At 40.5% G+C, this 25,407-nt stretch overlaps 1 protein-coding gene across 5 annotated transcripts in view; it reads right to left on the bottom strand.

Moving 5' to 3' along the window:
• Usp25 (ubiquitin specific peptidase 25) overlaps positions 1–25,407 on the bottom strand; it is a 110,620-nt gene that overhangs the window by 64,131 nt on the left and 21,082 nt on the right. For 2 of the 5 annotated variants that reach the window (XM_042259495.2, XM_042259496.2), the window contains exons 2-6: positions 23,970–24,047; positions 20,129–20,273; positions 15,914–15,997; positions 4,473–4,596; positions 1,179–1,341 (exon numbers count right to left, since the gene is read on the bottom strand). In XM_042259495.2, coding sequence (XP_042115429.1) covers positions 1,179–1,341; positions 4,473–4,596; positions 15,914–15,997; positions 20,129–20,273; positions 23,970–24,047 — 594 coding nt within the window. Of the gene's footprint in view, positions 1–1,178; positions 1,342–4,472; positions 4,597–15,913; positions 15,998–20,128; positions 20,274–23,969; positions 24,048–25,407 lie in introns of those variants that run through there. The other 3 variants (XM_006983593.4, XM_006983594.4, XM_076549121.1) reach the window with 2 other exon arrangements.

The following is a 25,407-nucleotide window of genomic DNA, read 5'->3' as shown; positions in this document are numbered from 1 at the left end:
TAGACTCGGGAAGCTACAAAATAGTCTTTCTGAGCACAAAAGCAAATGGCACATATGCTCCATGATTTCTAAGTCCTTATTAGGAACAGGAAACAGTTAAGCTGCATTTTAATGGCCTTATGAAACTAAACACAAAATATTCAAAGAAGGTTTAATTTAAATGTTGAAATTTGATTATTCATACTAACAGAATGAAAAAGAATTATGACAACTGTCATTATTCTACAAAAGCTGAAAATCAAAGCTCACACTCCATATATTTTCAAAAATGATTATTCCTAGTTGAGAAGACAGTATGTGTATTTACAAACATCTATTTTGGAGAAGGCTAACAAAACATTCTACAAGGATGTTTTAAGGTAAAAATAGAAAGTGTTAATCTTGATTTATCAATATTTATTCTTTTCAGCATTCTAACATATGTACTGTGATGTATTTGCACATCAACACCAGCCTCAAACAAAATGCCTCTTCAAAGAGTCAATTTGTAATTGTGAATATAATAGTATATTTTATAAATATTTTCCTTATGTATAAGTAAGCTGATCTGATTCACAAAAATAGTTAATTCTAATTTCCCACCTTGGTTACAATTATTCTCTCAACCTTCAGAGAAATACCGACAAAATTACCTTCGTTCTACCTCTTCAGAAATCAATAAAGGCAGCAATTACAAAGGCAAGAAAGCAGGAGAAATTAATCTTACAGAAATGGATGGTGTTAACCTGTGTTCTGTTGAAAGGCTCATAGTGGAACCAGGCATTGTGCTACAGGCCTGTAACCCGAGCACCCAGGAGACTGAGGCCAGCCTGGGCTACCTACTAAGAGCTGATTTGAAAATTAAATTTGTTTTTAAAAAGAGACTCTATTTTAAGACAAAGAAACTTTTAATTAGCCAGGTGTGATGTCTCAAACCCATAATCTCGGCCCTCAGAAGCTGAGGCAGCAGATCCTAAGTTCTAAGCTAGCCTGGGCTATATGGCAAGAACTCATCTACCAACAGAGAACAAAAGTCCCACTGGGAATCAAAGACAAGAGGGGCTAGGCAAGTCTGCGATCAACCCACTAAAGCACATACATGGAAATCCTGAACTTCTACTTAAACCATACACGAAACAGCACGGCCCACACCACTGCTCCCCAGGCTTCCTGATTAAGAGCTGAACCTCAACCCTTACCTGGATCACAGCACTAAACCAGCACGTGTTGCCGACGTTCTTCAGCCCAACCGGAGCTTTGTCTTGCCGTTTTCGGTCATAAGGGTTTCGGGAGTCCCTCCAAACTTCTGTAGGTGTTCTCTTCAAACATGCTTTATTCTCTGCTATGCTGGCTTCCAGAACCCTTAAGAAATGAAAACAGAATGTTGAAAAAGACTGACGCTCTTACAAGACACACTAAGCAACTTCATGTGGTGGGTGAACTTGAAGACGTCGTTACACAGCTCTAACATGTCCTGCGAAGTAATACGCGATGCTGACATTACTCATGAAGCATATGATGTCATTAAGAACATGGCAGTGGCCTTCCCACACACACACCCCTCCATCAACACCTGAGGCAGGGGAGGTGGAAGAGCTGACTCTGAGGTCATTAGAGCAGGAGAGCTGTCCCTACCCCTCATCAACTGCAGCACTCGGGAGAGTGGCCCGTATGCCATGCCTGGGCAACACGATAGGTGTACACATGGGAGAACTAACCCTGAGGACATGACAGCAGAAGTGGCCCCGCCCCTTGCTCATCACTGCAAAGGATGAACTAGCCAGGGCAATGCAGGAGAGTTCACCCTGGTGGTGAGGACCAGGGAGAGCTGGCAGGTTGACCGACTGTGAAACTACCCAGGTCCAGAACCAGGGTTATGGGCTAGCCCACCCCAACATCCACTCCATCTGTGATCTGCTGGAGCACGTAAAGGGACCAGTCCTGCAGACCCAAAGCTGCAGGATCTCCACAACACAACGCAATACAGGATATCCAAGAGGAGTCCCAGTGAGGGCCCAACATCAATAGTGTAGGAGAAACCAGAGGCCTCGAACCAGGCCAATGCCTCTGTTACGAACACTTGCAAATACAGATATATGATAACGGGTTTACTGCATGACTCACTGTGTCACACTGCAGCTTCCATGATGAGCTTAAGTTTTCTTTTTTCTTCTCTGAAATTTATCTTATTTATTTTGGGGAAGGTTGCAAGGGTAGAGGATGGATACAAAGGGACAGGGAAATGAATGGGATGGAGATGCATGATGTGAGAGACACAAAGAATAAATAAAAAAGAAAATTTTGAAAAATTAAAAAAGAATATGGTAGTGTCAGTAACCACCAGATAAAGTGAAGTACAATAAGAAAAAAAAATTGAGATTATATCCTAAGAAAATTTCAAACACAAAACCTCAATCAGATTAACAGTAATCACAACCCTTAGGTATACACACACACACACACACACACACACACACACACAGTGACAATCTGGTCAAGATTACACTACATAGGCAACAGTGATAATCACAATCCTTAGCGACACACAAAACACACACACACACACACACACACACACACACACACACACACACACACACACACACTGACAATCTGGTCAGGATTACATTATGTATGCAACAGTGGTCCTAAGAAAGTACAATGGAGATGAACCTCCCTCCGCCTAGTAGCCTAGTGTGACAACAGCATGCCTGTGATGAAGCCAGTATGAAGTGTACTTCCAGTCCTTGAACTACAGCATCTACAGTTGTGCACAGTACAGAGCACTCAGCGACTGTGACACTGCATTTAGACAGTCAGCACGCTACACAGTTTGCGCTCTTTGATAGTCTTCACGCCCTACCCCAGAGCACGCTGTAAAAGGAATGCCACAGTGTGCTGGCAGAAGCCTCCCACGCCCCACGTTTGTCTCTTGACTGTAGCAAGGGACCACATGGAGGTGTTAATCTGCGGGATGACATCTGGGTGTTTGTGACCACATCCTGATGAACCTGTCTATGCGCAGCTTTTCGGGACTCTCTCCAGAATTAACCAGTACGTATTACTATGCAGTGCCTGAACTAGAAAACACTGACAGAAGCTGCAGAGAAGGCTCGGCTCTTCAAAGCTAGGCCTAGTAGTCTAAACTGCGGTCATCCTTGGGGATTCCTGGGAACTTTGCTAGCACCAGGTTTTTCCCTGTCCCCATGTGGTCTCCCTCTATCATGGTATCTCTCTCATTGCTCTCCCACTCCATCCCTGTTCCAGCTCTACTATCCTATTCCCTTATGGTGCATGAGCAGCCTTTTTGGAGCCCACTACCTATGATGGGACACCTCGCACAGCCTTGAGGCAGGGGGAGGGACTTGGACCTGCCTTTGCTAAATGTACCTCCTCATGGGAGGCCTTACCTTCTTGTAGGAGGGAAATGGGGGGTGGGTTTCGAGGGGAAGGCTGGAGGGGTGGGAGGAGGGAAGAAGGGGATCTTTGATTGGTATATAAAATGAATAAAAAATATTTCTTAATATAAATAAATAAATAAATAAATAAATAAATAAATAAATAAATAGGCCTAACATGGTCAATGACATAATTTTGAGCCACAGCACTTCAAAAATAAATAACCAGGTAAAATATAATGATCCTGTCACTCATCAATGTACACACTTATGACCATGAACTCTGATCATGAGTTCAAGGTCACCATCAGATACACAATAAAACCCTGTCTCAAAAATTCCAAAGAAATGAACCAGTAAACGAGTAGCAGGGATTACAACTGGAGAAAAGAATCATAATCTAGCAATATACATTTGTAAGGTGGCAATTTAAATATAAACCCAATAAATATTTAGTAATTTTCAAAAAAGCTAAGTTCACAACCAAAATATCAAGGAAACATATGACAGAATTATAGATACTAATCTGGGTTATAAGCTTCTAGATATTTTCATATTAATATGCTTATATAAACTGATGTAAATAGAAGTATATAAGCATTTGAAAAATAACATTTGCAGCAAGTATACCTTTTATTTTACAATCTTTATCCTCCACAAACAGGCACACATGAACATGCCTATATACACACAAAGGCAGTAAAAAATGTCACCACACAAAATAATTATGTACCAAATCATATGTCCAATGAAGTCAAAAACACTTACCATCAGCTTATTAAAAAAACAAAAAAACAAAAAAACTTAACTCCTGTGAAAAATTCCCAAAGGTGAACTGGACAATAGATGCAAAAGAACAAAAAAGAAATAAAAAGTTAAAGAAATAAATAAATTTGTGACAAAATTATGAACTCCATACATAATTAAAAGATAATTAAAAGGTTCAGAACTAAGGAAGTTTGATTACATGAATACAGGCACATATCAGTGATTTTTCTAGAATGAAGTATCTTATGGCTCTTAAGCTTCAAGTCTGTCTTTTCCTTTCTGGAATGTAGACGGATTCACACTGGCATGCTGTGAACATGCTCTCACCTGCTGATGGCTTGCTCCTCGTCCGTTATTCCAGTCTCCCTGAATGTCCTGTTTGATTCTGCCAAACTCAAAGCAATCGCTCTCTGAAGATCATCTTTGTCATCTCCGGTGAGATCGATCACATCTGAAAAACAAAACTAGCTCTCTCAAAACCAAGGCACACAAATGACAGTGAACTCCCCCCACAGAGACTAGATGCACAATAAACCTTGACAAACCAAAGCAGTACTGAACTAACACTCTGCTTTATACATGAATATATCTTTCACAATCCAAACATGGTTACTATGAACTAGCATTGCAAATTAATAGTTTCTTCTATAAAATCTACCAAAAGCAGTGAAAAGAAATCTTGGTATTTATTTATTTACTATGAAATCTTTTATTAAGAGCTAATAAGCAGAAAGCCTGCTGGGAAAATGGTTTATCAATAAAAAGCAAAATAAACACTACCAAACACTTACATTGGTGCTCTCTGATTGTGTATATATCATATGGACTGGCCACAGGGTAAGGGTGTATGTGTGCATGTGCGCGTGTGCACGTGTGAGTGTGTGTGTGTTTGTGTGTGTGTGTGTGTGTGTGTGTGTGTGTGTTTGTGTGTGTGTGTATGTGAGTGTCTGACATCGTTAGCTCTAATGAAAAGTAGGAAAGGAGATGAAAAGAGCTGTCACTTTTTGTTTTTTACTCTTCTGTACTATGTGATTAATTTAGGCCATATGCCCTTCTTTTCATTGAAAACAAGATTTTTCACTTACACAGAGGTATGCAAACAAATATACTTGTTCCATTTCTTTAAAAAGAGCTTGAACACTGGATTCTACTTCTGTATCCAATGAATAAAAGCCACAACTACTATCACCATCAGTAAAACATGTTCAGTGCAGCTCTGCATTAAGCAGGAATGGTATACTTTGACCTAGCCCACAAGAGCTGAGAAATGTTAACAATAGTATAAGGACAGAGAACGGTACACAGGCTCCAGGTCGAAATCTTTCATTTCTTAAACCTCATGTTTCTTTGACCCACAATCAGTTTTTTAAGTTATCTTCTCATCCCTAAAGACACTTAAAAGAAGGGATGACAAATGCTGTAGGTAAATAATATTATCGCAATAATATGGCTACGTGATCAGTCTGCTGCTGTTAATATTTACACTGCTGATACAGACCAAGGCACCAGTACCAAGGTGGAATTCCTGTTATTACTTAGAAATAAACACAATACTTTTAAAAAACTAGCTTCTCTTAAGAATTATAACTTTGAGCCGGGCGGTGGTGGCGCATGCCTTTAATCCCAGCACTCGGGAGGCAGAGCCAGGTGGATCTCTGTGAGTTTGAGGCCAGCCTGGGCTACCAAGCGAGTTCCAGGAAAGGCGCAAAGCTACACAGAGAAACCCTGTCTCGAAAAACCAAAAAAAAAAAAAAAAAAAAAGAATTATAACTTTGATCAAAAAAAGTAATTTTGCTGAACACTGGATCTTGATTTAGAAGGTTTTTAAATTGCTAATGACTAAAAATGCACAAACTTTATATGTGTCAAAGCATACTAAAAATGCTTGTCCAATGCTGGAGTTGCAAAGTTGGTATTTTTCATAGAACACCATTTTTTGTTTGAAAGAGCAAATGACATACTACAAAGTATGATTACTCAAACTTCAATTTTATCAGTCATTGCAGAGTAATAGTTGTTAGTGACTGATAGGGAATTTTCATTCAAAAAAAAATGTTTCAACTACTACGATCCTGATAGTTTCTCAGAATGTAAAGGCTTTTCTGGTAAAACTTTTAACATAAACTATTAACAAATTTGACATTTTAACATAGTATTTTGTCATAATATAGATAGAACTACAATTATCAATTTAGTTTTACAGAATTATGTAAGGCTAACAGATCCATCCATTCAAATAGCATGACATTGGTAGATCTTAATATATAACAGCACCATTTGAAAGGCAATTGATAATCACCAACCAGCACTGACACCAACATGACTGTGGATTCACAAGGCAACTCACCCTCAGGAAATTAAAAACAGTCGAGTTGTGGTATATTAAACAGAATATCCATTATTATTTGAATAACCAGTTTAACATTACTCCCTTCCCTAAATGAACATCTGTATAAAGCTAGATTTTCTTCACACAACAGAACCAAAGCAATTTATTCCAACAGAATGCAAACCTTCCAAAAGAGATCTGAGATCCCAGCTCTTCTATAACACCATAGACACAAGACACTGGCAGCAGAGGAATGCATGGACCCTTTGGCTAATTTGTTTCAGAAATATATTCTATACAAAAACATTTATATCAACAGAACAGGTTGCTACTTTAGTAAGAAATGATTTTCTAAGCTTCTCCAATTTTTAAGTTGTAACTCAGACACTATTTTCTATCAACCAACCAAAGCTCTTTGAAGTCCATTGTAAATATGTGAGTTTACAGCAGTCCTAAGATCAGAAGTGTGCCATGGTATTAAACACAGACACTCCATTGTATGTACCACATTTTCTTAATCCATTCTTCCCTTGAGGGGCATCCAGGTTGTTTCCAGGTTTTGGCTATTAAGAATAGTGCTGCTATGAACATAGTTGAGCATGTGTCCTTGTGGTATGATTGAGCATCCCTTGGGTATATGCCCAAGAGTGGTATAGCTTGGTCTTGAGGAAGACTGATTCTTAATTTGCTGAGAAACTGCCATAATGATTTCCAAAGTGGCTGTACAAGTTTGCACTCCCACCAACAGTGGAGGAGTGTTCCCCCTGCTCCACATCCTCTCCAACATAAACTGTCCTCAGTGTTTTTTTATCTTAGCCATTCTGACAGGTATAAGATGGTATCTCAGAGTCATTTTTGATTTGCGTTTCCCTGATGACTAAGGATGTTGAGCAATTCCTCAAATGTCTCAGCCATCTGAGATTCTTCCATTGAGAATTCTCTGTTTAGCTCTGTAGCCCATTTTCTAAAGGGATTGTTAGGTATTTCAATGTCTAGTTTCTTGAGTTCTTTATATATTTTGGAGATCAGTCCTCTGTCAGATGTGGGGTACTACTCAGCAGAGAAAAACAATGACATCATGAAATTTGCAGGCAAATGGATAGAACTAGAAAATATCATCCTGAGTGAGGTAACCCAGACTCAGAAGGACAAACATGGTATGTACTCTCTCATAAGTAGATACTAGTTGTAAAGCAAAGGATAACCAGACTGCAACCCACAGCTCCAGAGAGGCTAGCTAGCAGGGAGGACCCTAGGAAGGATGCATGGGTCATACTGGGAAGGAGAAATAGGTGAGATCTACATGAGCAAACTGGGGGTGAGGGGGGTAATGGAGGGCAAGGGATGGGGGATGAGAACATAGAGGAACAGAAGGTTCAAGTAGGAACAAGGACAGAGTGGACGGAAAAATGTACAGAAATGACCAATCAAATTAGTGGAAACGCATGAACTGTGCACCAATAGCTGAGGAGCCCCATGGTACTGGCCTAGGCCCTCTGGATAGAGGAGACAGTTGTTTAGATTGAACTGTTTAGGGGGGCCCCCAGGCAGGCAGTGGGATCAGGACCTGTCCCTGGTGCATGAGCCGGCTTTTTGGAGCCTAGTGTCTATAGTGAGAAACTTTGTGCCTTGGTGCAGGGAGGAGGGGCTTGGACCTGCCTCAACTGAATATAACAGGCTCTGCTGACTCCCCATGGGAGGCCTTGCCTTGGAGGAAGTGGGAATAGGGGGTGGTTTGGAGGGGAAGGCTGGGGGATGGGAGGAGGGAGGAGAGGGGCATCTGTGGTTGGTATGTAAAATGAATAGAAAATCTCTTAATAATAATAAAACAGAAAAAAATCCAAAAAAAGAAAAAAAAACCAAAAAACAAAAACAAACAAACTAAAAAACACCACAGACACATTCTACAAGACTTTCGGCTGCATAGGATTGGGGCTCCTGTAATCTAGTTTTTACAATGGAGTTGACAAAAGATAACTCCCAGTCACGTGACCAACAGGAGCCAAATGTCAATAAGCCCTGTGTGCCAATCATCTCTGTGATGAGGCCAGTGCAGGACAGGAGAGCAGCAGCTCTGGTTGGGCGGACATGTCCACCCCACTGTGGTCCACCCCACTGTGGTCCACCCCACTGTGGTCCACCCCACTGTGGCCTGCTTTCTGATCCTTATCTAGACACACAATTCACATCATTTGTCTTGCCCTAACGGCATCACGAACAAAAGACACTTGTTCCTTCCACTGGCATAAAAGGCTAGAACTGCTGTGGCTAGAAATGACCACACTCAGTTGTCCCTGTTTCCCTTGTCTCCCTCCACATCTCTAGTCCTCCAGGAGGAAGACAGAGAGGTACAAATGTGATGCAGAAGGGAATTGGAGCCTGCCTCTCCTGGCATTGGGCAACAGTACATTTTAATGATGGAAAAGGTTAGCTGAGATCAGATACCATCAGTCCTTGACTGACACTTTCTTCCAGCAAAGGAAAACATCTCCTTATTTATAAAGCTACTGCAATTACGATTTACTTCATGCCATCCCATTACTTTTAACATTTTAATGTTAAACATGGATTTATTTATTTTTGTATTCATAAACAGTTAATTATCTCCTTATGATGGCTATTGTTGGTTGTCAACTTAACTGCATCTGGAATTAACTAAAACCAACACGGCTGGGTGTACCTGTGAGGATTTTTTTTTCTTGAGTCATTGGAAGTGGGAACCCATTTTTAATTCAGATCTTTTGAGGTGGGGAGATCACCTTTAATCTGGGCCACACCTTTTGCTGGCAGCCTACATGAAGGACATGGAAAAAGGAAGCTTGCCTATTTGCCTGCTTGCTCTCCTCTGGCTAGCAAACCCATTCCTTCAATGGCATAAGAGCCTGTCTCTGTGGGGTTCTGGCATATAATGAAGACCAGCTTAAAACTCCAGCTTTAGGCCTTGCTGAATTTCTTTTTCAGGAATTGGTAAAACAACACATGCATTAGATGCACAGAGTTACCAGTTGTATAATGAAAAGTAGCATTTTCTGTGTGTTTATTGAAAAGAGCTGAGAATTAATTTGGCTATAAACAATTGGTAATTGCAGAAGTAAATTTAAAATCAAAATAGCCTTGGTAGAAATTTCATTCATATAGCAGCATGTTATATATTTGTATCTGCACCATAGCAAGACTTTGGGAAAACACTGAAAATGTCTTTGTTACCTACCTTCCCTGTCGTATCACTGTGAGAACAGTTCAAAGGTGCTAAATAGACAAGCTGCTTGGACACCACTTAAGTAAATCACATGATCATCTAAGCAGTTATCCACATTTTTAAGACTGTCCGAAACAAAATAAACTCCTATAAAGTCAGAAATACAGCACATGATACTCATCTTTATAAATGTTTGCTCTCCAAGAACTAACACTAAGTGTTTCTCGAACTCCCAAATACATGCATCATGCATCCTATTGGTTTTTACACACACCTTCAGTGCTTGCATAGTTTATAATTCACTTATCCATGAAGACACATTTTTTAAATATGTGTGTGTGTGTGTGTGTGTTTTTACAAATGCATCATTTAACCCAAAATCTAGTTGAATGACAATGTAAAGATTTATTTTGAAAAGGTAAAATGAAGTTCTTTCATTATTTCTTTATCTACATGAAGCTAAGTCCAGGGAAATGCTGTGTTTTGTTTAATAAACTAATTTTATATTTGTCACCAATAAAGACTCCTAGACATGAGTCAAAAGCAGGAAGAACTCCATGTGGAGAGTTGAGAGATAAAATATTGAACAAAAGGAAGAGAACTGGGGGGTACACTCAAGGTTAGAGGGTTTGCCTCATCTGTGCTAAAGTCCTGGGTTTAATCCCCAATACCAAGAGGGAAGAGGAAAGGAATTGGAGGAAGAACACGTCCCAGGACACGATGCAGTTGAGGTAACACGTTGGAATGCAAAACCAGCACTGTACACTGAAAACGTGGCTTGTTTTCAGAGAAAAGCAACCTACAAAGCAAAGGATGGGTGCTCACCAGGAACTGCAGACCAGAGGGACCCGAACACTGAGCCTCCCAAGTCAGCCTCACAGGCTTCCAATCTCACTGCTGCTCTCGTGAGCCAAACACGATCCAGCCTCAGCGAGGCCTGGGGTTCATTTCTCTCACACAACCCTGTGACTCCTTCCTCACTTCCCTCAGGTATTCGTTCAAATGTGACCTCACCCGAAAAGCATTCTCTGAGGACAGGACCTAAAATAGTAATTGCTATTCCCAAGCCGAGCCACACCCATGGCACCACGTTGGCCCAACCCTTCTGTTTTTTGTGAACTTCTGAGAACTCAGCATTAGTCTTCTGCACTATCCTCCTTGAGCAAAAGCAGACTGTCTTCCAACGGCTTATACAGGTTCTAAAAGCATTGATAAATCAATATTTATGTTCCAAAACAACTCAAAGTTAATACCAAGTAGAAAACGTCATTTTTAGAAGTGGGCTATGAATAGTGACAGCAGTAGGATGTAAGTATATGTTCCCAACTTCTACAAAGAGGACAGATAAGACACCACATTTTAAAGACTTTAATTTAAATAGACATACATGTGTAAAGTGCCTTCTCCACTCCCCAGTTCTTCCCTACTCTGACTTACTAGTTTCCACATTGTAATACTACTATTCTGTTTTTCTGACTGCTGAACGTACAGTCTCTAAACTGTACTGTATGAACAGCACTTTCTACAATATGAGATATTATAAATTTCAACATTATTTAACTTTAATTTTGATTACTGGCAACTATACTGAACAGCTTAGCTATTCCATATATACTTCTGATTCCAATAACAGCTACTAAATTCATAATGGTAGCATCCAAAAGGAAGAAAATGAAAGTATTTGAGGAGTCATTCAAAAATTCTCACTTGTTTTCTGTCTTTTAACTGGGATGGTGAAAATACTGAAGTATATATTCCATGTTAGTCAACAATTACAAGATAGAGATAGCCCATGGCTATCATTCTCTCCTAAAACTCAGGAAATTTTCAGCACAAAAACAGAAATAGACCTTGAGTACAACATCAGCCTAGGAAATATAAGCTTCATCTGAAAAGGAATGAAATAAATTAAAAAAATTATACAGGCCATCCCATGGTCCACATCTACTAGAATATGCCTAACTGGCTTGAAGCAACTTAATGCATGGAACCAGTGCACATCACCACATTGTTCTAACCTAATACATGGAACCAGCTGCACATCTCAACACTGTTCTAACCTAATGCATGGAACCAGCTGCATATCACCACACTGTTCTACCTAATGCATGGAACCAGCTGCACATCACCACACTGTTCTAACCTAATGCATGGAACCAGCTGAATATCTCCACACTGTTCCAACCTAATGCATGGAACCAGCTGCACATCTCAACACTGTTCTACCTAATGCATGGAACCAGCTGCACATCTCCACACTGTTCTAACCTAATGCATGGAACCAGCTGCACATCTCCACACTGTTCCAACCTAATGCATGGAACCAGCTGCACATCTCAACACTGTTCTAACCTAATGCATGGAACCAGCTGCACATCTCCACACTGTTCTAACCTAATGCATGGAACCAGCTGCATATCACCACACTGTTCTACCTAATGCATGGAACCAGCTGCATATCACCACACTGTTCTAACCTAATGCATGGAACCAGCTGCACATCTCCACACTGTTCTACCTAATGCATGGAACCAGCTGCACATCACCACACTGTTCTAACCTAATGCATGGGACCAGCTGCACATCACCACACTGTTCCAACCTAATGCATGGAACCAGCTGCACATCTCCACACTGTTCTACCTAATGCATGGAACCAGCTGCACATCTCAACACTGTTCTAACCTAATGCATGGGACCAGCTGCACATCTCCACACTGTTCCAACCTAATGCATGGAACCAGCTGCACATCTCAACACTGTTCTAACCTAATGCATGAAACCAGCTGCACATCTCCACACTGTTCTAACCTAATGCATGGAACCAGCTGCACATCTCAACACTGTTCTAACCTAATGCATGGAACCAGCTGCACATCGCCACACTGTTCTGCTGTGGATATCATTCTATATAAATAAAACACTGATGGCCAGTGACCAGGCAGGAAGTAGGTGGCCAGGCAGGAAGTAGGTGGGACAAGGAGAGAGGAGAATTCTGGGAAGCGGAAGGCTGAGGAGAGATACTGCAGCCACCGCCAGGACAAGCAGCATGTGAAGACGCTGGTAAGCCACCAGCCACGTGGCAAGGTATAGATTTATAAAAATGGGTTAATTTAAGATAAAAGAACAGTTAGCAAGAAGCCTGTCACGGCCATACAGTTTATAAGTGATACAAGCGTCTGAGTGATTATTTTATAAGTGGATTGTGGGACTGCGGGGCTTGGGGAACCTGGAGAGAAGCCCTCCAGCAACAAATGGCGCCCATCGGCTCGAGTTTCCACCTTAAACCTGAGAATATTTAATAACCAATTCTAAACAGAGCCAAAACCAGGTTCCTGCTTCTTGTCTCGTATGGGCAGCTAGACGCCGCAAAACGCGGGTTTGAACACTGGCGGGTTCCTGGCGTGTGCGTTTGACCGGCAGTATGGCGGGAATGAGGCGTCTGCCAGCGGCACATTACGCTGTGTGGTAGATTTAGTCTTCACTAGTATTAAAAAAAAAAAAAAAAAAAAAGGTTTCTGGGCTACACGCTGCTTTGATAAAAGCTTAGACCCACTATTTCTGAGACTTGATGACTCCCAGAGCTGGCGGAAAACGTACAACCGCCATGTTGGGAAGCTGAAGTAGGCGGAGCCAGCAGCCACAGCGCCGTTTCAGTCTTACAATGGTGCAGTTTAAAGCAATAGGCTCGAGGTAATATAAAACATAAGCCACGTAAAGATGGCTACCACACAGAGAATCTGGATTATGTTCTCTTTGATATTCGTAACTAAAGAAAAACATTTGATTACAAAAGCTGTTGAGTTATGACAAAATGTATATTTTAAAGGTACCTTGACTTCAAAATTTGGATATAAGGATATGTTACTTTGGAAAAGAGGTTCTGCTTTTGTTTCCACAGAAAGCCAGAGGCTATGGGTTTGTTCCAGATTAAGATACATCAGGTTTGACCAGCCAAGACCCCCTGAAAGCTCTCCGATGACACCATGGCCCAGATGATCCAACATCCAGAACAGTTTCAAGGCAACTGGTTCACACAATTCAGCCTCAAGGACTACCCCATAGGCCTAAAATTTTCTTTGCGTCCCCATAAGACACAGCGCCCCCCTCCAGCAGGAAGTAGTAAGAGATGCTACGCCCAAATTCCCAAATATACCAAGCTGGCTTTAGAGGTGGAATTGGCTCACTCCCCCTCTAAACCCAGACATATTGTTTTAAAAAAAATGGTTAAGAGATTCTTGTGTCCCAAATGAGAAGAGCCCTCTGGTGTGGGACAGGGAAAAACCAATATTTTTATTTAAAGCAGGTTGATTATAAATGTGATCTCTTTCTAAAAAAGAAAAAGGGGATATGATTAGATATATAGGAGGATATGGAGATGATAAGATAAAAGGGTAGATTAATGAACCTACTTTTAAAGAAAAACTTGTTTAAAATGTTTTACATTGGTATAGATTTTAGTTTATGTTTAAAATGTTTTACATTGGTATAAATTTTAGTTTATTGATACAAACTTGAAGTTAATTTTGTTATACTGTATATATATATTTCTATTCTTGTTTGAGGTATTATGTTTATGTAACTCATTTAAAATTGTAATGGATAATTAAAAATAGATTAATAATTAGTCATCTATGATAATCATATTTGTAGCCATGTTAGTTAAGTCTTCTAGGTATACATAGATATATTTCAGATAGATAGGTAATCTTCAAACACTTCATAGATCTAGAGAATATGGCATTTAAATAACTTAGAATTCTGTTGACATGAGACACAATTGCTCCTGGCTGCACTAATTTGATCCCGAGAGAATGTTGGGCTTCTAAGACATTTCCATTGGGAAGTTTGTCTTCTTGGCACAAAATGGCCTACTGGGCAAGGAACTGCCCTTGCCTTGATGGCTGACAGTACAAATATAATGCTGTCCTTTCTGGACAAGCGGGACACAAGGAAAGCGACCACTGTACTCTGCCAAGACAGGGTAAGATGGTCTCTCAGAATTCCTGCTTCTAAAAATGGTCTGTCAGATACTCTAGGCCTGTAGCCAATTTGAATGCACCAACAATGCTGAGAAACATTAGGTGACTGTCCAGGCTGCCAGCTGTCTTGGTCTACTTTTGCAAGATTCCCGAAAGTTGCTTGCACCCATCTACCATTTCTCAGGTACCATTATGTTCCTTCTCAGGTCTTTGATGTGGTTGAAAACTAGATAGTTGTAATTTCCTCAGTTATGACAAAAGATAAGTTAGATATAAAACCTTAAACTCACAAATATAAGATAGATAGGACATCTTCTTTAATATTGTAACTGTAATTCTTGCTCAATAATTGTTTTGTTATATGTAATTTTACCATGTTAAAGTTAAAACCTTACTTTTTAAAAAAAGGGGAAATGCTGTGGATATCATTCTATATAAATAAAACACTGATGGCCAGTGACCAGACAGGAAGTAGGTGGCCAGGCAGGAAGTAGGTGGGACAAGGAGAGAGGAGAATGCTGGGAAGTAGAAGGATGAGGAGGAGACACTGCAGCCACCGCCAGGACAAGCAGCATGTGAAGACGCTGGTAAGCCACCAGCCACGTGGTAAGGTATAGATTTATAAAAATGGGTTAATTTAAGATAAAAGAACAGTTAGCAAGAAGCCTGCCACGGCCATACAGTTTATAAGTGATATAAGTGTCTGAGTGATTATTTTATAAGTGGATTGTGGGACTGCGGGGCTTGGGGAACCTGGAGAGAAGCCCTCCAGCAACACTGTTCTAACCTAATACATGGAACCAGCTGCACATCTCCACACTGTTCTAACCTATTTCTAAGCTTAACTTTGACTACTGATGAATGACCAAAATAGTTTTATGTAATAAAAATTTCTAGACAGAGTGTTAACTTTCATTGAATTGTTTTTTTTTCTACCTACAGTTAGTTTTTAATAAAGATGAAGAATGGAAAAAGGTAAGAGTCCATTGACAAAATCCTTAGACGTGAGAACAGAAGCACTGTACTGATCACCATCTGGGCCTGAAATCACCCTGGCAAAACAACCTAGCCATTATCCAAATTCTAGGATGGAACCTCAAAGGTTTCTCATTTTGAATGCGATTCAGGTTTGTGGAAGCTAGGCACCTGCTGCAATTCAAATGTTTGAAGAGCTTCTACTCGAACTCATGTCAATGTATTAACGAGGTTTTCTAAAGCTTAATAATGCTGTATTACTTTCTATGTTATGATTACCTACCCAAATCCCTCTTATCTTTTGATCCATATTTTGATTGATCACCTGTAGTGCATCTTGCTCTGGTGGACATATACTGTTTTTGTCCTGTAAAACAATTTAATAGTCGTGGTATAAAAATATTCCTTTTAAATTTCAAATTGGGCAGAACTATGTATAGTCATGGCTAGGACAGTGTGTGCCAAGACCCAAAAATATCATAGTTTCTCTTTTGACTCAATTACAATTACAATAGTCAATATCATGCACTGTAATCTAGTCCAATTTAGTTGTATATGCGATAGGGGCTGATATGTGTGCAGAAAGTGAGAGATTCATGTCAGTATCCTGCCCAATTATACCCCACAATATTCCCATGAGACAGGGTCTGTCATTAAATCTAGATCTAGCCTGGAAACCAGCAAGGATCAGTGATCCTCTTGTCTCTGCCCCCAACAGCACCGAGTTACACAGAGGCTTTCTATGTGGATTTGGGGGTTTAAATGCAGGCCCCCATATTTGTGCAGCAAGTGCTTTTACTCACTAAGCTGTCTCCCTACCCCTAACATTCATTAATTTTTTTAACTGAAAAGATCTCACACAGTGCTGAGACACTTTGCTCAGCCTTGGTGTGGGGAGGAGGGGACTGGCCCTGCCTCAACTGAATCTACCAGGCTGGGCTGACTCCCCAGGGGAGACCTTGCTTTGGAGGAGGTGGGAATAGGGGGTAGATTGGGGGGGAAGGCTGGAGGGTGGGAGGAGGGAGAACAACGGAATCCGTGGCTGATATGTGAAATTAAATTAATTATAAAATAAAAATATTTATAAAAAGAAAAAAAAATCTCATACAGCTTCATTCCAAACTTAAGTTAGGAGCAAAATTTTCTTTTGAAAGTTTGCTATCTAACACGGTCTGGATTACACAAGTTATGAAAAGGTTTAGCATTTTTTGCTAAATATATTGCAAATAATTTGAGCCTCTTCCCAGAATGCAATATGGCATTAAATTACAGTAGAGAATATTACAAAAGGACACCCAGTACAGTAACACTGAAGTTCTGAGTAAAGTTTCCTTGAAATTATAACTTTTCTCTCAAAAATAAAAGGCAAAACTAGAAATATGAGATGGCTTTCTTATTAAAGGTATTGAAAAGATAATTACTTCTTCAATATCACAGGAGGGGGCACAAGTATAAATGTTTTTCATATCAAGTGGTGTAACTTCCAATTGCCTTTGGTAGTCAGAAGATGCAGGACTAAAAATTCAATTGCAGCCCCATGTAGGACTTTTAGAAAAGATTATGGTTTCTTTTTCTCTAAAAGAGACACTGAGGTACAAAGAGTTATTTGCCAGCTTACATAACTGCACTGGTACAGTTAGTATATAAGTTTTTCAGGTCAGAGGAGAGATTGTTGCCAGCACTGAAACCAGCAGCTGACAGGCTGGGAACGTGATTTTATTTACCCTCGACCATTGCCAGTAGTCTATTGTGGAGATATCTTTGTGTTATTTACCCTCAACCTTTGGCTGAGGAAAAGAAAGAAGAAAGTAATAATTTATTGAAAATAAAACCTTGCCATATTTGAAACAAACTGTGGGAGTTTCAGATACCAGTGTACTTCAAATAAAATTGAGAAAGTGCTCAAAAGTGAAACATTTCAGTCACATCAGTCCCTGGAGAAATTCCACACCCCGAGAATTCTGCCACTGTTATTCCTTCTACACTCAGTTTCGTGAGCAAGTCTGCACGCACTTACACACTCATTTGTAACAACTGCAGCTTTCCTTCCATGCACAAGTTCACAACCCATACAAATTGAAAATACACAAGAATTCCTTCATTCCTCAACAACTGCAGAGTCAAAGGTATTTTTCAATAATCGACTGAATGTCGATCTCTTCTTACTCACTGCCCAGGCTTACTAGGCTTATTGAATCAAGACTATTTCCTAACAACTGCTATGCTTTCTATAACTTCACAACAGGATACAACTACTGCAACCCAAAGCAATGGCATAAAAGAGTGACCAAAAGGGTCATTATGCAAGCACTCCATTAAATTTCAACACATCTGTGTCTCAATGACCACTAGTCTAGGCAATGGACACACTCCCCAGCGAGCCTCCCACTCAGGACAGCACATTTTATAGTGAAACCACAGCAGCCAACTAGGCACCCAAAATTACAATTGCCAAGATACAACCAGAAACTTCAATTATCAACCCTTTATTCGAAGTGAAAAGTAAAGTTATAGGATATTTTTTCTAGAGCTATACACACACACACACACACACACACACACACACACACACACACGTAAGTGAGGGTGGGGGTATCGTGAGACATCTGCCTTCTGATCGTGGACTGAGCTCTCCCCAAGGGAACCTATTCAAGTCACCATTGGGGTCCGCTAGCATTTTCACTGGTCCTTGCCGAAAGTCTTGTACAGTGTATCAGAAGACATCTGCCTTCTGAACATGGGCTGTGCTCTCCCCAAGGGAACCTATTCAAGTCACTATCGGGGTCCGCTAACATTTTCTCTAGTCTTGGCAGGTGCTATCACTTGGCTTAAGCACTATTTTCTCTTTCTACACAGCAAATGTGCCTTCCATTATGACAGCCTCCCAGTTCCGTTTTTCTCCCTCTGTCCACTGATCTTTGCATCAGAAACATATCACTAACAGCAAGAGCTCACAAGTGTCCTTCTAAAATCTGACCTCTCCAACTAGAGCACAAAACTGGACTATTTGCCAATTTGCATCTCTAACTATTTGGCTTCAGTAAAAACTACACTTGGCTTTCTTCCTTCTGTTTTCTTTTTTTAAAAAAAAAAAAACCAAGATGTAATTAGTTCCTTTTTCCACCATAGAGCTGGATGTCATTCTCAAACACACATCCTTTGTGTACTGAGAACCCTTCCCTTCCTCCCAGCTTCTTCCAACATCAAAACATTTTTCAACTTTTTTCTTATTCCCTTTCATTAGTCTTGAAGAAGACTTTTCTGTGCAAAATTGAGTAGCATCCGTGTTCAACTAAATGATTTCCAAGTGGCAGTCGTTAACGGCACACTCTGGATGCTGGGAGCCAGAGGGCAGGGAGAACGGTTTCCAGCATGCAGCTGCTAAGCTAACCCAAGACCAAAATAACCTAAGACTAGAAAGGGGAAGGTGGGAGACGCTTCTTGACCAAAAGGCGAACTCTGAGGAAGAAAGAGGCACTGGGTGTTGGGAACTTGGACTCATTCTGTATTACTGTCAGAGCATAAAGTAAGGGAGAAAATAGGAGAAACTGGTGCTAGAGGTGAAACAGGGCAGACCTCAGTTTACCCTGAACTTGACTGAAGCAAGGAGGTCCATCTCATGCAAGCAGCACTTCTCCTACCTGCCTGACAAGGGAAAGGGAAACGGCCCTCCCTGCTTTTTCCTAATTTTCACAGCCACAGAAGGAAGCCATAAATGCTCCTCAAACATGTTCGTGATCTCATGCCTCAGATACACCATATAAAAATAAGTGCTTACCTTTTATATATACTAGTTTGGTATTTCAAGGTGCTTAAGACTAAAACCATGGCCAAACATGCACTTTAGTAATATCTCCTGTATCCCCCTTATTAAACCATGCTAAAAGATTGGGGATATCAGTATCCAGTGAAAAATTCTGAGTGCGACATGAGAATATTCACATGCGAATGATAAGCTAGGGCCTTGGGCAAAGTCTCTCATATATTTTGACTTAAGTGTGCAAGGGAGAGTGTAAATCTTTCATATATCTTCACTTAAGGTACAAATGAGAGTGCATGGTGTCTCTATCTCTCCCAGGTGTGTTTTTTGGGGGGGAGGAGTGATTGTGTGTGCATATGTGTGTTTGTGTGTGTGTGTATGTGTATGTGTATGTGTTATAGTATAGTAAACTTACAAACTTACACCCTCAAAGCAATACTCGGCTTCTACTGAAAGTTAAAATTGACAAATGACTGCACACTTAAAAGTCTAGACTTTTTGAGACTATAATTCACACAGATGTTTTATATTTTAAGCCCATGTATTCTATATGAGATACTCATAAAAGGATATATAACTTAAATAAAATTGCTTGCCTTTAATCTACAAAAATGTCACTAATAAAAGTTTATATTCATTATTTTTTTGTTTATGCTTCACCTCTGCTTAATGGGTAAAATTAACACAATATCAAGAAAACATTTCATCCATGTCTATAAAACATTAAGGAAAACTTACTTGCGTCGGCTTGGCTTCCCACACTGATGTACCTATCGTTGCCTGGAAGTGCCGTCTGGTAATAGGACGTCTCCTCCTGTGGGGGAGTCTTGGCATTCTTGGCAGTGAGGAAAGCCACTGCTAACTCCAAGTTTCCATTACTATCCTTCAAATATCAAGAAGAGAAGAGCCAATGATTTTGAAGTAATGGCATCCAATCACACAAAATGTATGTAATTTTATCCATAATATTTTGTAGCAAAAATCATTTTGATTTAAACTTATTTTAATGCAACTCTAACTAAATAGTAAAAACTCACTACCCATAAACTCTATCTCAATAATCATTTCTTAAAACTATATTATTTGATATTCATTACTAAAACTTCTATTACAATTATAAATAAATTCTCTTAAAATTAAATTCATTATTTGATATTCATTACTAAAACTTCTATTAGAAGGATAAATCAATTCTCTATTTTCTTAATTTCCTATTACTTTCTTATCCATTTAGAAAAATCCAATAATGAACTTCTAATTTTAAATAAATGAGTAATCAAGAATTTTTTCTCTGGGTTTTGCCTTAAGAGTGAAAAGTGAGCCGGGCGTGGTGGCGCACGCCTTTAATCCCAGCACTCGGGAGGCAGAGGCAGGCGGATCTTTGTGAGTTCGAGGCCAGCCTGGGCTACCAAGTGAGCTCCAGGAAAGGCGCAAAGCTACACAGAGAAACCCTGTCTCGAAAACACCAAAAAAAAAAAAAAAAAAAAAAAAGAGTGAAAAGTGAGTACTTAAAATATAGCTCCTTTAACATGAATACTGGATACACACCTAGAAGAATCTTAAACGAAATGTCAAGAATTCTTAGGACAGCAGAGGTATTGGAGCTTGACCATGTGGAGAGGCACAGAGAACTGCCAGGCAAAAATACTGACAACTCTGCGCGTGCGCGCGCGCGTGCCAGTGCTCATCGAAAGCACAGCTAACCAAAATATGCTAAAGTTCATTTAGAAGTAATGGAAGGCTGAACATCAGTAAGAGGAGGCCTGCTCAGTTTTATCTTTCGATTCCCTAAGAGGCTACTGATAAGTAAAAGGTAATCCGAGCTCAGGACAGTTAAGTGAGACAGCACAATAAACTCAGCTGGTAGCCAAGTCATCTCCATAGCAGCAGCCAGGGTGCAGAAGGCCTGGCAGTTTAAGCAGAAAGCCAGTAGAGCATTGTGGACGCTGTATTGACATTCACTTTGAAAAGCTTGCATTGGCTGTGTATTAAAAAGAAAATGGGAGCAGCCGAGTCTCATAGCACTGCTAATACTGGAGGGGTTAGCCATGATACAGCAATCAAGATCACTGCAAAATTATCAACAAACCAAGAGAAAGAAGAGCCAAAACCTACCCCAAATCTCATTCTGGCAGGGAGTAAAGGAGAGGGGCTAGGAAGGCCACACAGCTTTCAAGTGTGCTTCCTTTGTGCCCGCTGTGAGACTCTTAAGTGACTCATCCAAGATACACGTCTACAATCGGCCACTGTCAGATAAGCTCCCTGCTCATAAAATGGACTGCAGTGATGACAGCTAACGTTGACAAAGCATTTACTAGGTGTCTAGAATGTGCTAAGTGTTTTGAATGCCCTGCTTCATATAATGAAACCCCAAACACAGCAGGGAATTTTACAACTTGGAGGCTATTTAGTTTGTATGGCTAAGTATAGATTCTTGTTATGGTTTCAATATAAAATGTTCTTCACAGGCTCCTGTGTTTGAATACTAGTACCCAACTGGTGGCAACCATTTGAGAAGTTGTTTAACTTTCTAGGGAGCTCGGCTGAGAGAAAAGAGACCTCTGCACAGAGAGGGACTTACGAATAACTCAGCCCCCCTTTTCCCGACTCTGCAGCTGGCTCTGCCAATATCAGAGTGTGCAGCCTCAAGCTCCTGTTGCCTTGACCTCCCCACCATGAATCAAACCCAATCTTTCCTCCTCTAAGTGGCTTTTTAAAAATGATGTGTATGTGTGTGTGGCATGTGTATGTCTGTGTATGTGTGTGAATGCATACATGAGTGCAGTGCCTGCAGAGGCCACAAGAGGGGGTCAGACCCGCTAGAGCTGGAGTTACAAATGGTTTGTAGGCCAACTGATGTGGGTGCTGTGAAGCAAAAGCCAGTCCTCCACAAGAGCAGCAAGACTTCTCACCACTGAGTCCTCTCTCCAGCCCTCCCAAGTTGTTTTTGTTGGGTATTTGGCCACAGGGTTAAGAAAAGTAACTAACAGCATTTTCAAATTAAAGATGGTAATATCATTGACTGTGGCTCCCAAGGCACGGGACTTGTTGGTATGTTGCTAAGAGAATCAACTCATTACTAAACACCTTAAAAAATCATACAGGCCATCAGTTAGGGTTTGAGTGTCCTATTTACTCTAGCATTAAAATTAAAAAGAAAGTTTGTGAAGAACAAAAGCCACTTACACCAAAGCAATGTGGACAAGACTTAATTTGACCTGTATTCCCCAAATTTAAAAAATGGAGAGGGTTCCCTCCAAATCTCCAATGGCAAAGTGATGGGCTACAGCCTCATCCTCTGTGATCTCCTGGGCAAGGCACTTTCTGAAAACAGACTTGGAATGGGTTAGTCATGTATTTATCAGAATGAAAGACAGACTGGCAAGCGTCTAAATGTCAGGCTCCTAAGAACTGAGGCTGCACCCTCGCTTCCTCTAACAACAGCATGCACAGCTCTGGATCAACACCCTCAGTAACAGTGTCTCATCAGTTTCCTTCTGGCAAGTGAGACAAAGCAAAGCTCCCAGCAAAGCTGTGGACACAGCCTTATTCGGGCACCTGAGAATGGATGCTCCAGCCTCCCTCCCAACTCTCCCACAGACTGGTGTGTGTGATGTGGGGTGGCTTACTTAACATCTCCATTTCCTCATCTTCCAAGTGGGGAATGGAAGTATTGATCTTTTGGAAATATAAGAATACATTAGCAAATCCACATAAGGAACTGAAACTGCGTGATCCAAACTGTCTGGGGCTTAGTAAACATTTGTTAGCACTATCATTGATGCTTTTTGTTACAATCATTTAAAAAAAAGTGAATTGTCTCTAGAAATAAAGACCCTCTGGCTCAGAATCAGGGGCCATTTCAACTTCTTCCCCCATAGTTAAGTTACAAAGGCTCAGGAGCTATGTGTGACTACAGAGATAAAAATGTTACATACAGATGAGCTCGAATACAGTTCTATTTCAAGCAAATACTCCATTCACTTGCTCACTCTCACTGTGAACTATCCATGGGACTTGACTCATCTCAGCACCCGTGGGGAAACAAGGGTGTATCTAGGCTGCAACCAAAATGACACATTGGATTTGTTGCACATATTACTGAAATCTGAGGTTGAAAATCCTTAAGGCACAATTAATTGAAGGCTAGGAATGATGTCAGCTTTAGACTCTACTGATTCTCTACTTTGAGATCCTCCTGAATTCACCTCTTAGTCTAACAAACCCACTGAACCCCACTCACCTGAAAACACAGTTGAATAACATAATAATGTTAGTGTTATTATCACTGTTATTAAAATTATTATTCAACACTGGGATTATGTCCTACTAATCTGCAAGAGAAGTCGCCACTATAGAGAGGTTATGCATCACTCCAAGGTACCATGAAACATCAAGTTACTGAAAATTTCCATGCTTAGAATTGCAGCACATGCAATGAGGCTCTTGCTTTATCAGAAAGTACTTCCCTCTTTCTCTACTCTTATCGTATGCCTTAACTAAGAGACTCAGCTTTTAAAACAGCACACAACAGAGACAAAAATATACCACAGATTTAAGCTATAACCAAAGGCCATACCTTCAGGGCTTGTTGCAGTATCTGGGTATCATTAATCCCAGTTATTTCTCTCAGCTGATTCAAAAATGTTTGCTGGTGCTAGAGGGCAAAAAAATCAAAATTATTATATTAGGAACAATGGAAATTTTTAAAAAGAAAAGATTTTATTTTTAAAAGGAGAGAAAAAAGAAAGAGGAGAGACAAAATAGAATTTGAGAGACAGAATAAAAACCCCACTCTTTCCCAACGAGATGCCACACTCCAGGGAGCCCTTACTCTACTCTTCTATTTCTAGACCTCAACTTCTACATGATTTCCCAAGCAGCCTCACTGAGTTAACGGTTTTCACCCTATCTTCATCTTCTCAGACGGTACCTCAGCAAAAAACAGAACAATTGGTTTGTGGCCTCAGTCTGAGGAGAAGTGGGATGTTTAGGAGAACTGCACTTCACAGCCTGTGCAGTAAACCAGTAAATACATCGAAGAGTCCTAGGATGCAGTCAATGCAAAGAAAATCATCCGATTCTCCGCAGGATCTGTCATAACGATCCTAAGCTGAACTGGCTTGACCCATTTCCCTCCCTTCTCCTTACAGTCGACTCCTCCAGCAAATCTCTTAACCAAACAGCACAACAGGACTCCCTTACCAAAGCTTCCAATGATCTTCCATTAACAATCCCACTACGTGCCTTTGTATTTCATTTCTTAAAATAAAGTATAGAATACGTAAGATGGAAAACAAGCTTAGTCCCCAGGATAATGTAGGTCTCCCGAATTTTTACTTCAAAATGGCTTACCCTTAACTCAGTACCAGTTCACTTGGGAACTCTGAGGGACACTTAAACTACTGGATGAAGGTTAGCTGAGAAAAGGACTATCTTCAAAGTTTCAAACTACAGAGTATAAAGAGAAAAGGCTACTCTGTAATGGGCAATCTGACAGTCCACACTAACCAGGAAGTCAAAGCTAACATTCCTGGTAACAGGCCAAAAGGCACCTCCTGACACACTGTAACCTGTGACAGTATGTCACAACTACAACACCTCAATCCAGGTGAAGAATGACCAGACAGCCTCAAACAAGTAACACAGAGCAAATGAATTGTTCTATCATCTGTTGAGGCGCCTATAGCACCAAAGACGAAGAGTGAGTCTCTGCTATAAGGGAAATCCAGAGGTATTGCCACACAATGCAGCAAGAGAGGCTGGCCAACACTACGGCATGCCCTGCAGAGTGTCAGTGGAGATGAATGCAGACGCATGGGTGACAGTTCTCAGTGGATGACATTGATGAGTATCACATTCCTGACTTGTATTATGGTAGGAGAACATCTTTTTCTTTAGGAATACACCAGAAAAGTTTAAGTGACAGTATAAGATGTCCACAACTGATTTTCAAATGGCTCGAAGGTTGGGGGGGAGGGAATGCCATGGAAGTTCTTTCCACTAGCCTAGAGCAA

The sequence above is a fragment of the Peromyscus maniculatus genome, chromosome 12 (genome assembly GCF_049852395.1).
Source record: "Peromyscus maniculatus bairdii isolate BWxNUB_F1_BW_parent chromosome 12, HU_Pman_BW_mat_3.1, whole genome shotgun sequence".
Classification (NCBI taxonomy): Eukaryota; Metazoa; Chordata; class Mammalia; order Rodentia; family Cricetidae; genus Peromyscus; species Peromyscus maniculatus.
Note: the sequence above shows the minus strand (reverse complement) of the source record. Positions and strands in the feature narration are given on the sequence as shown.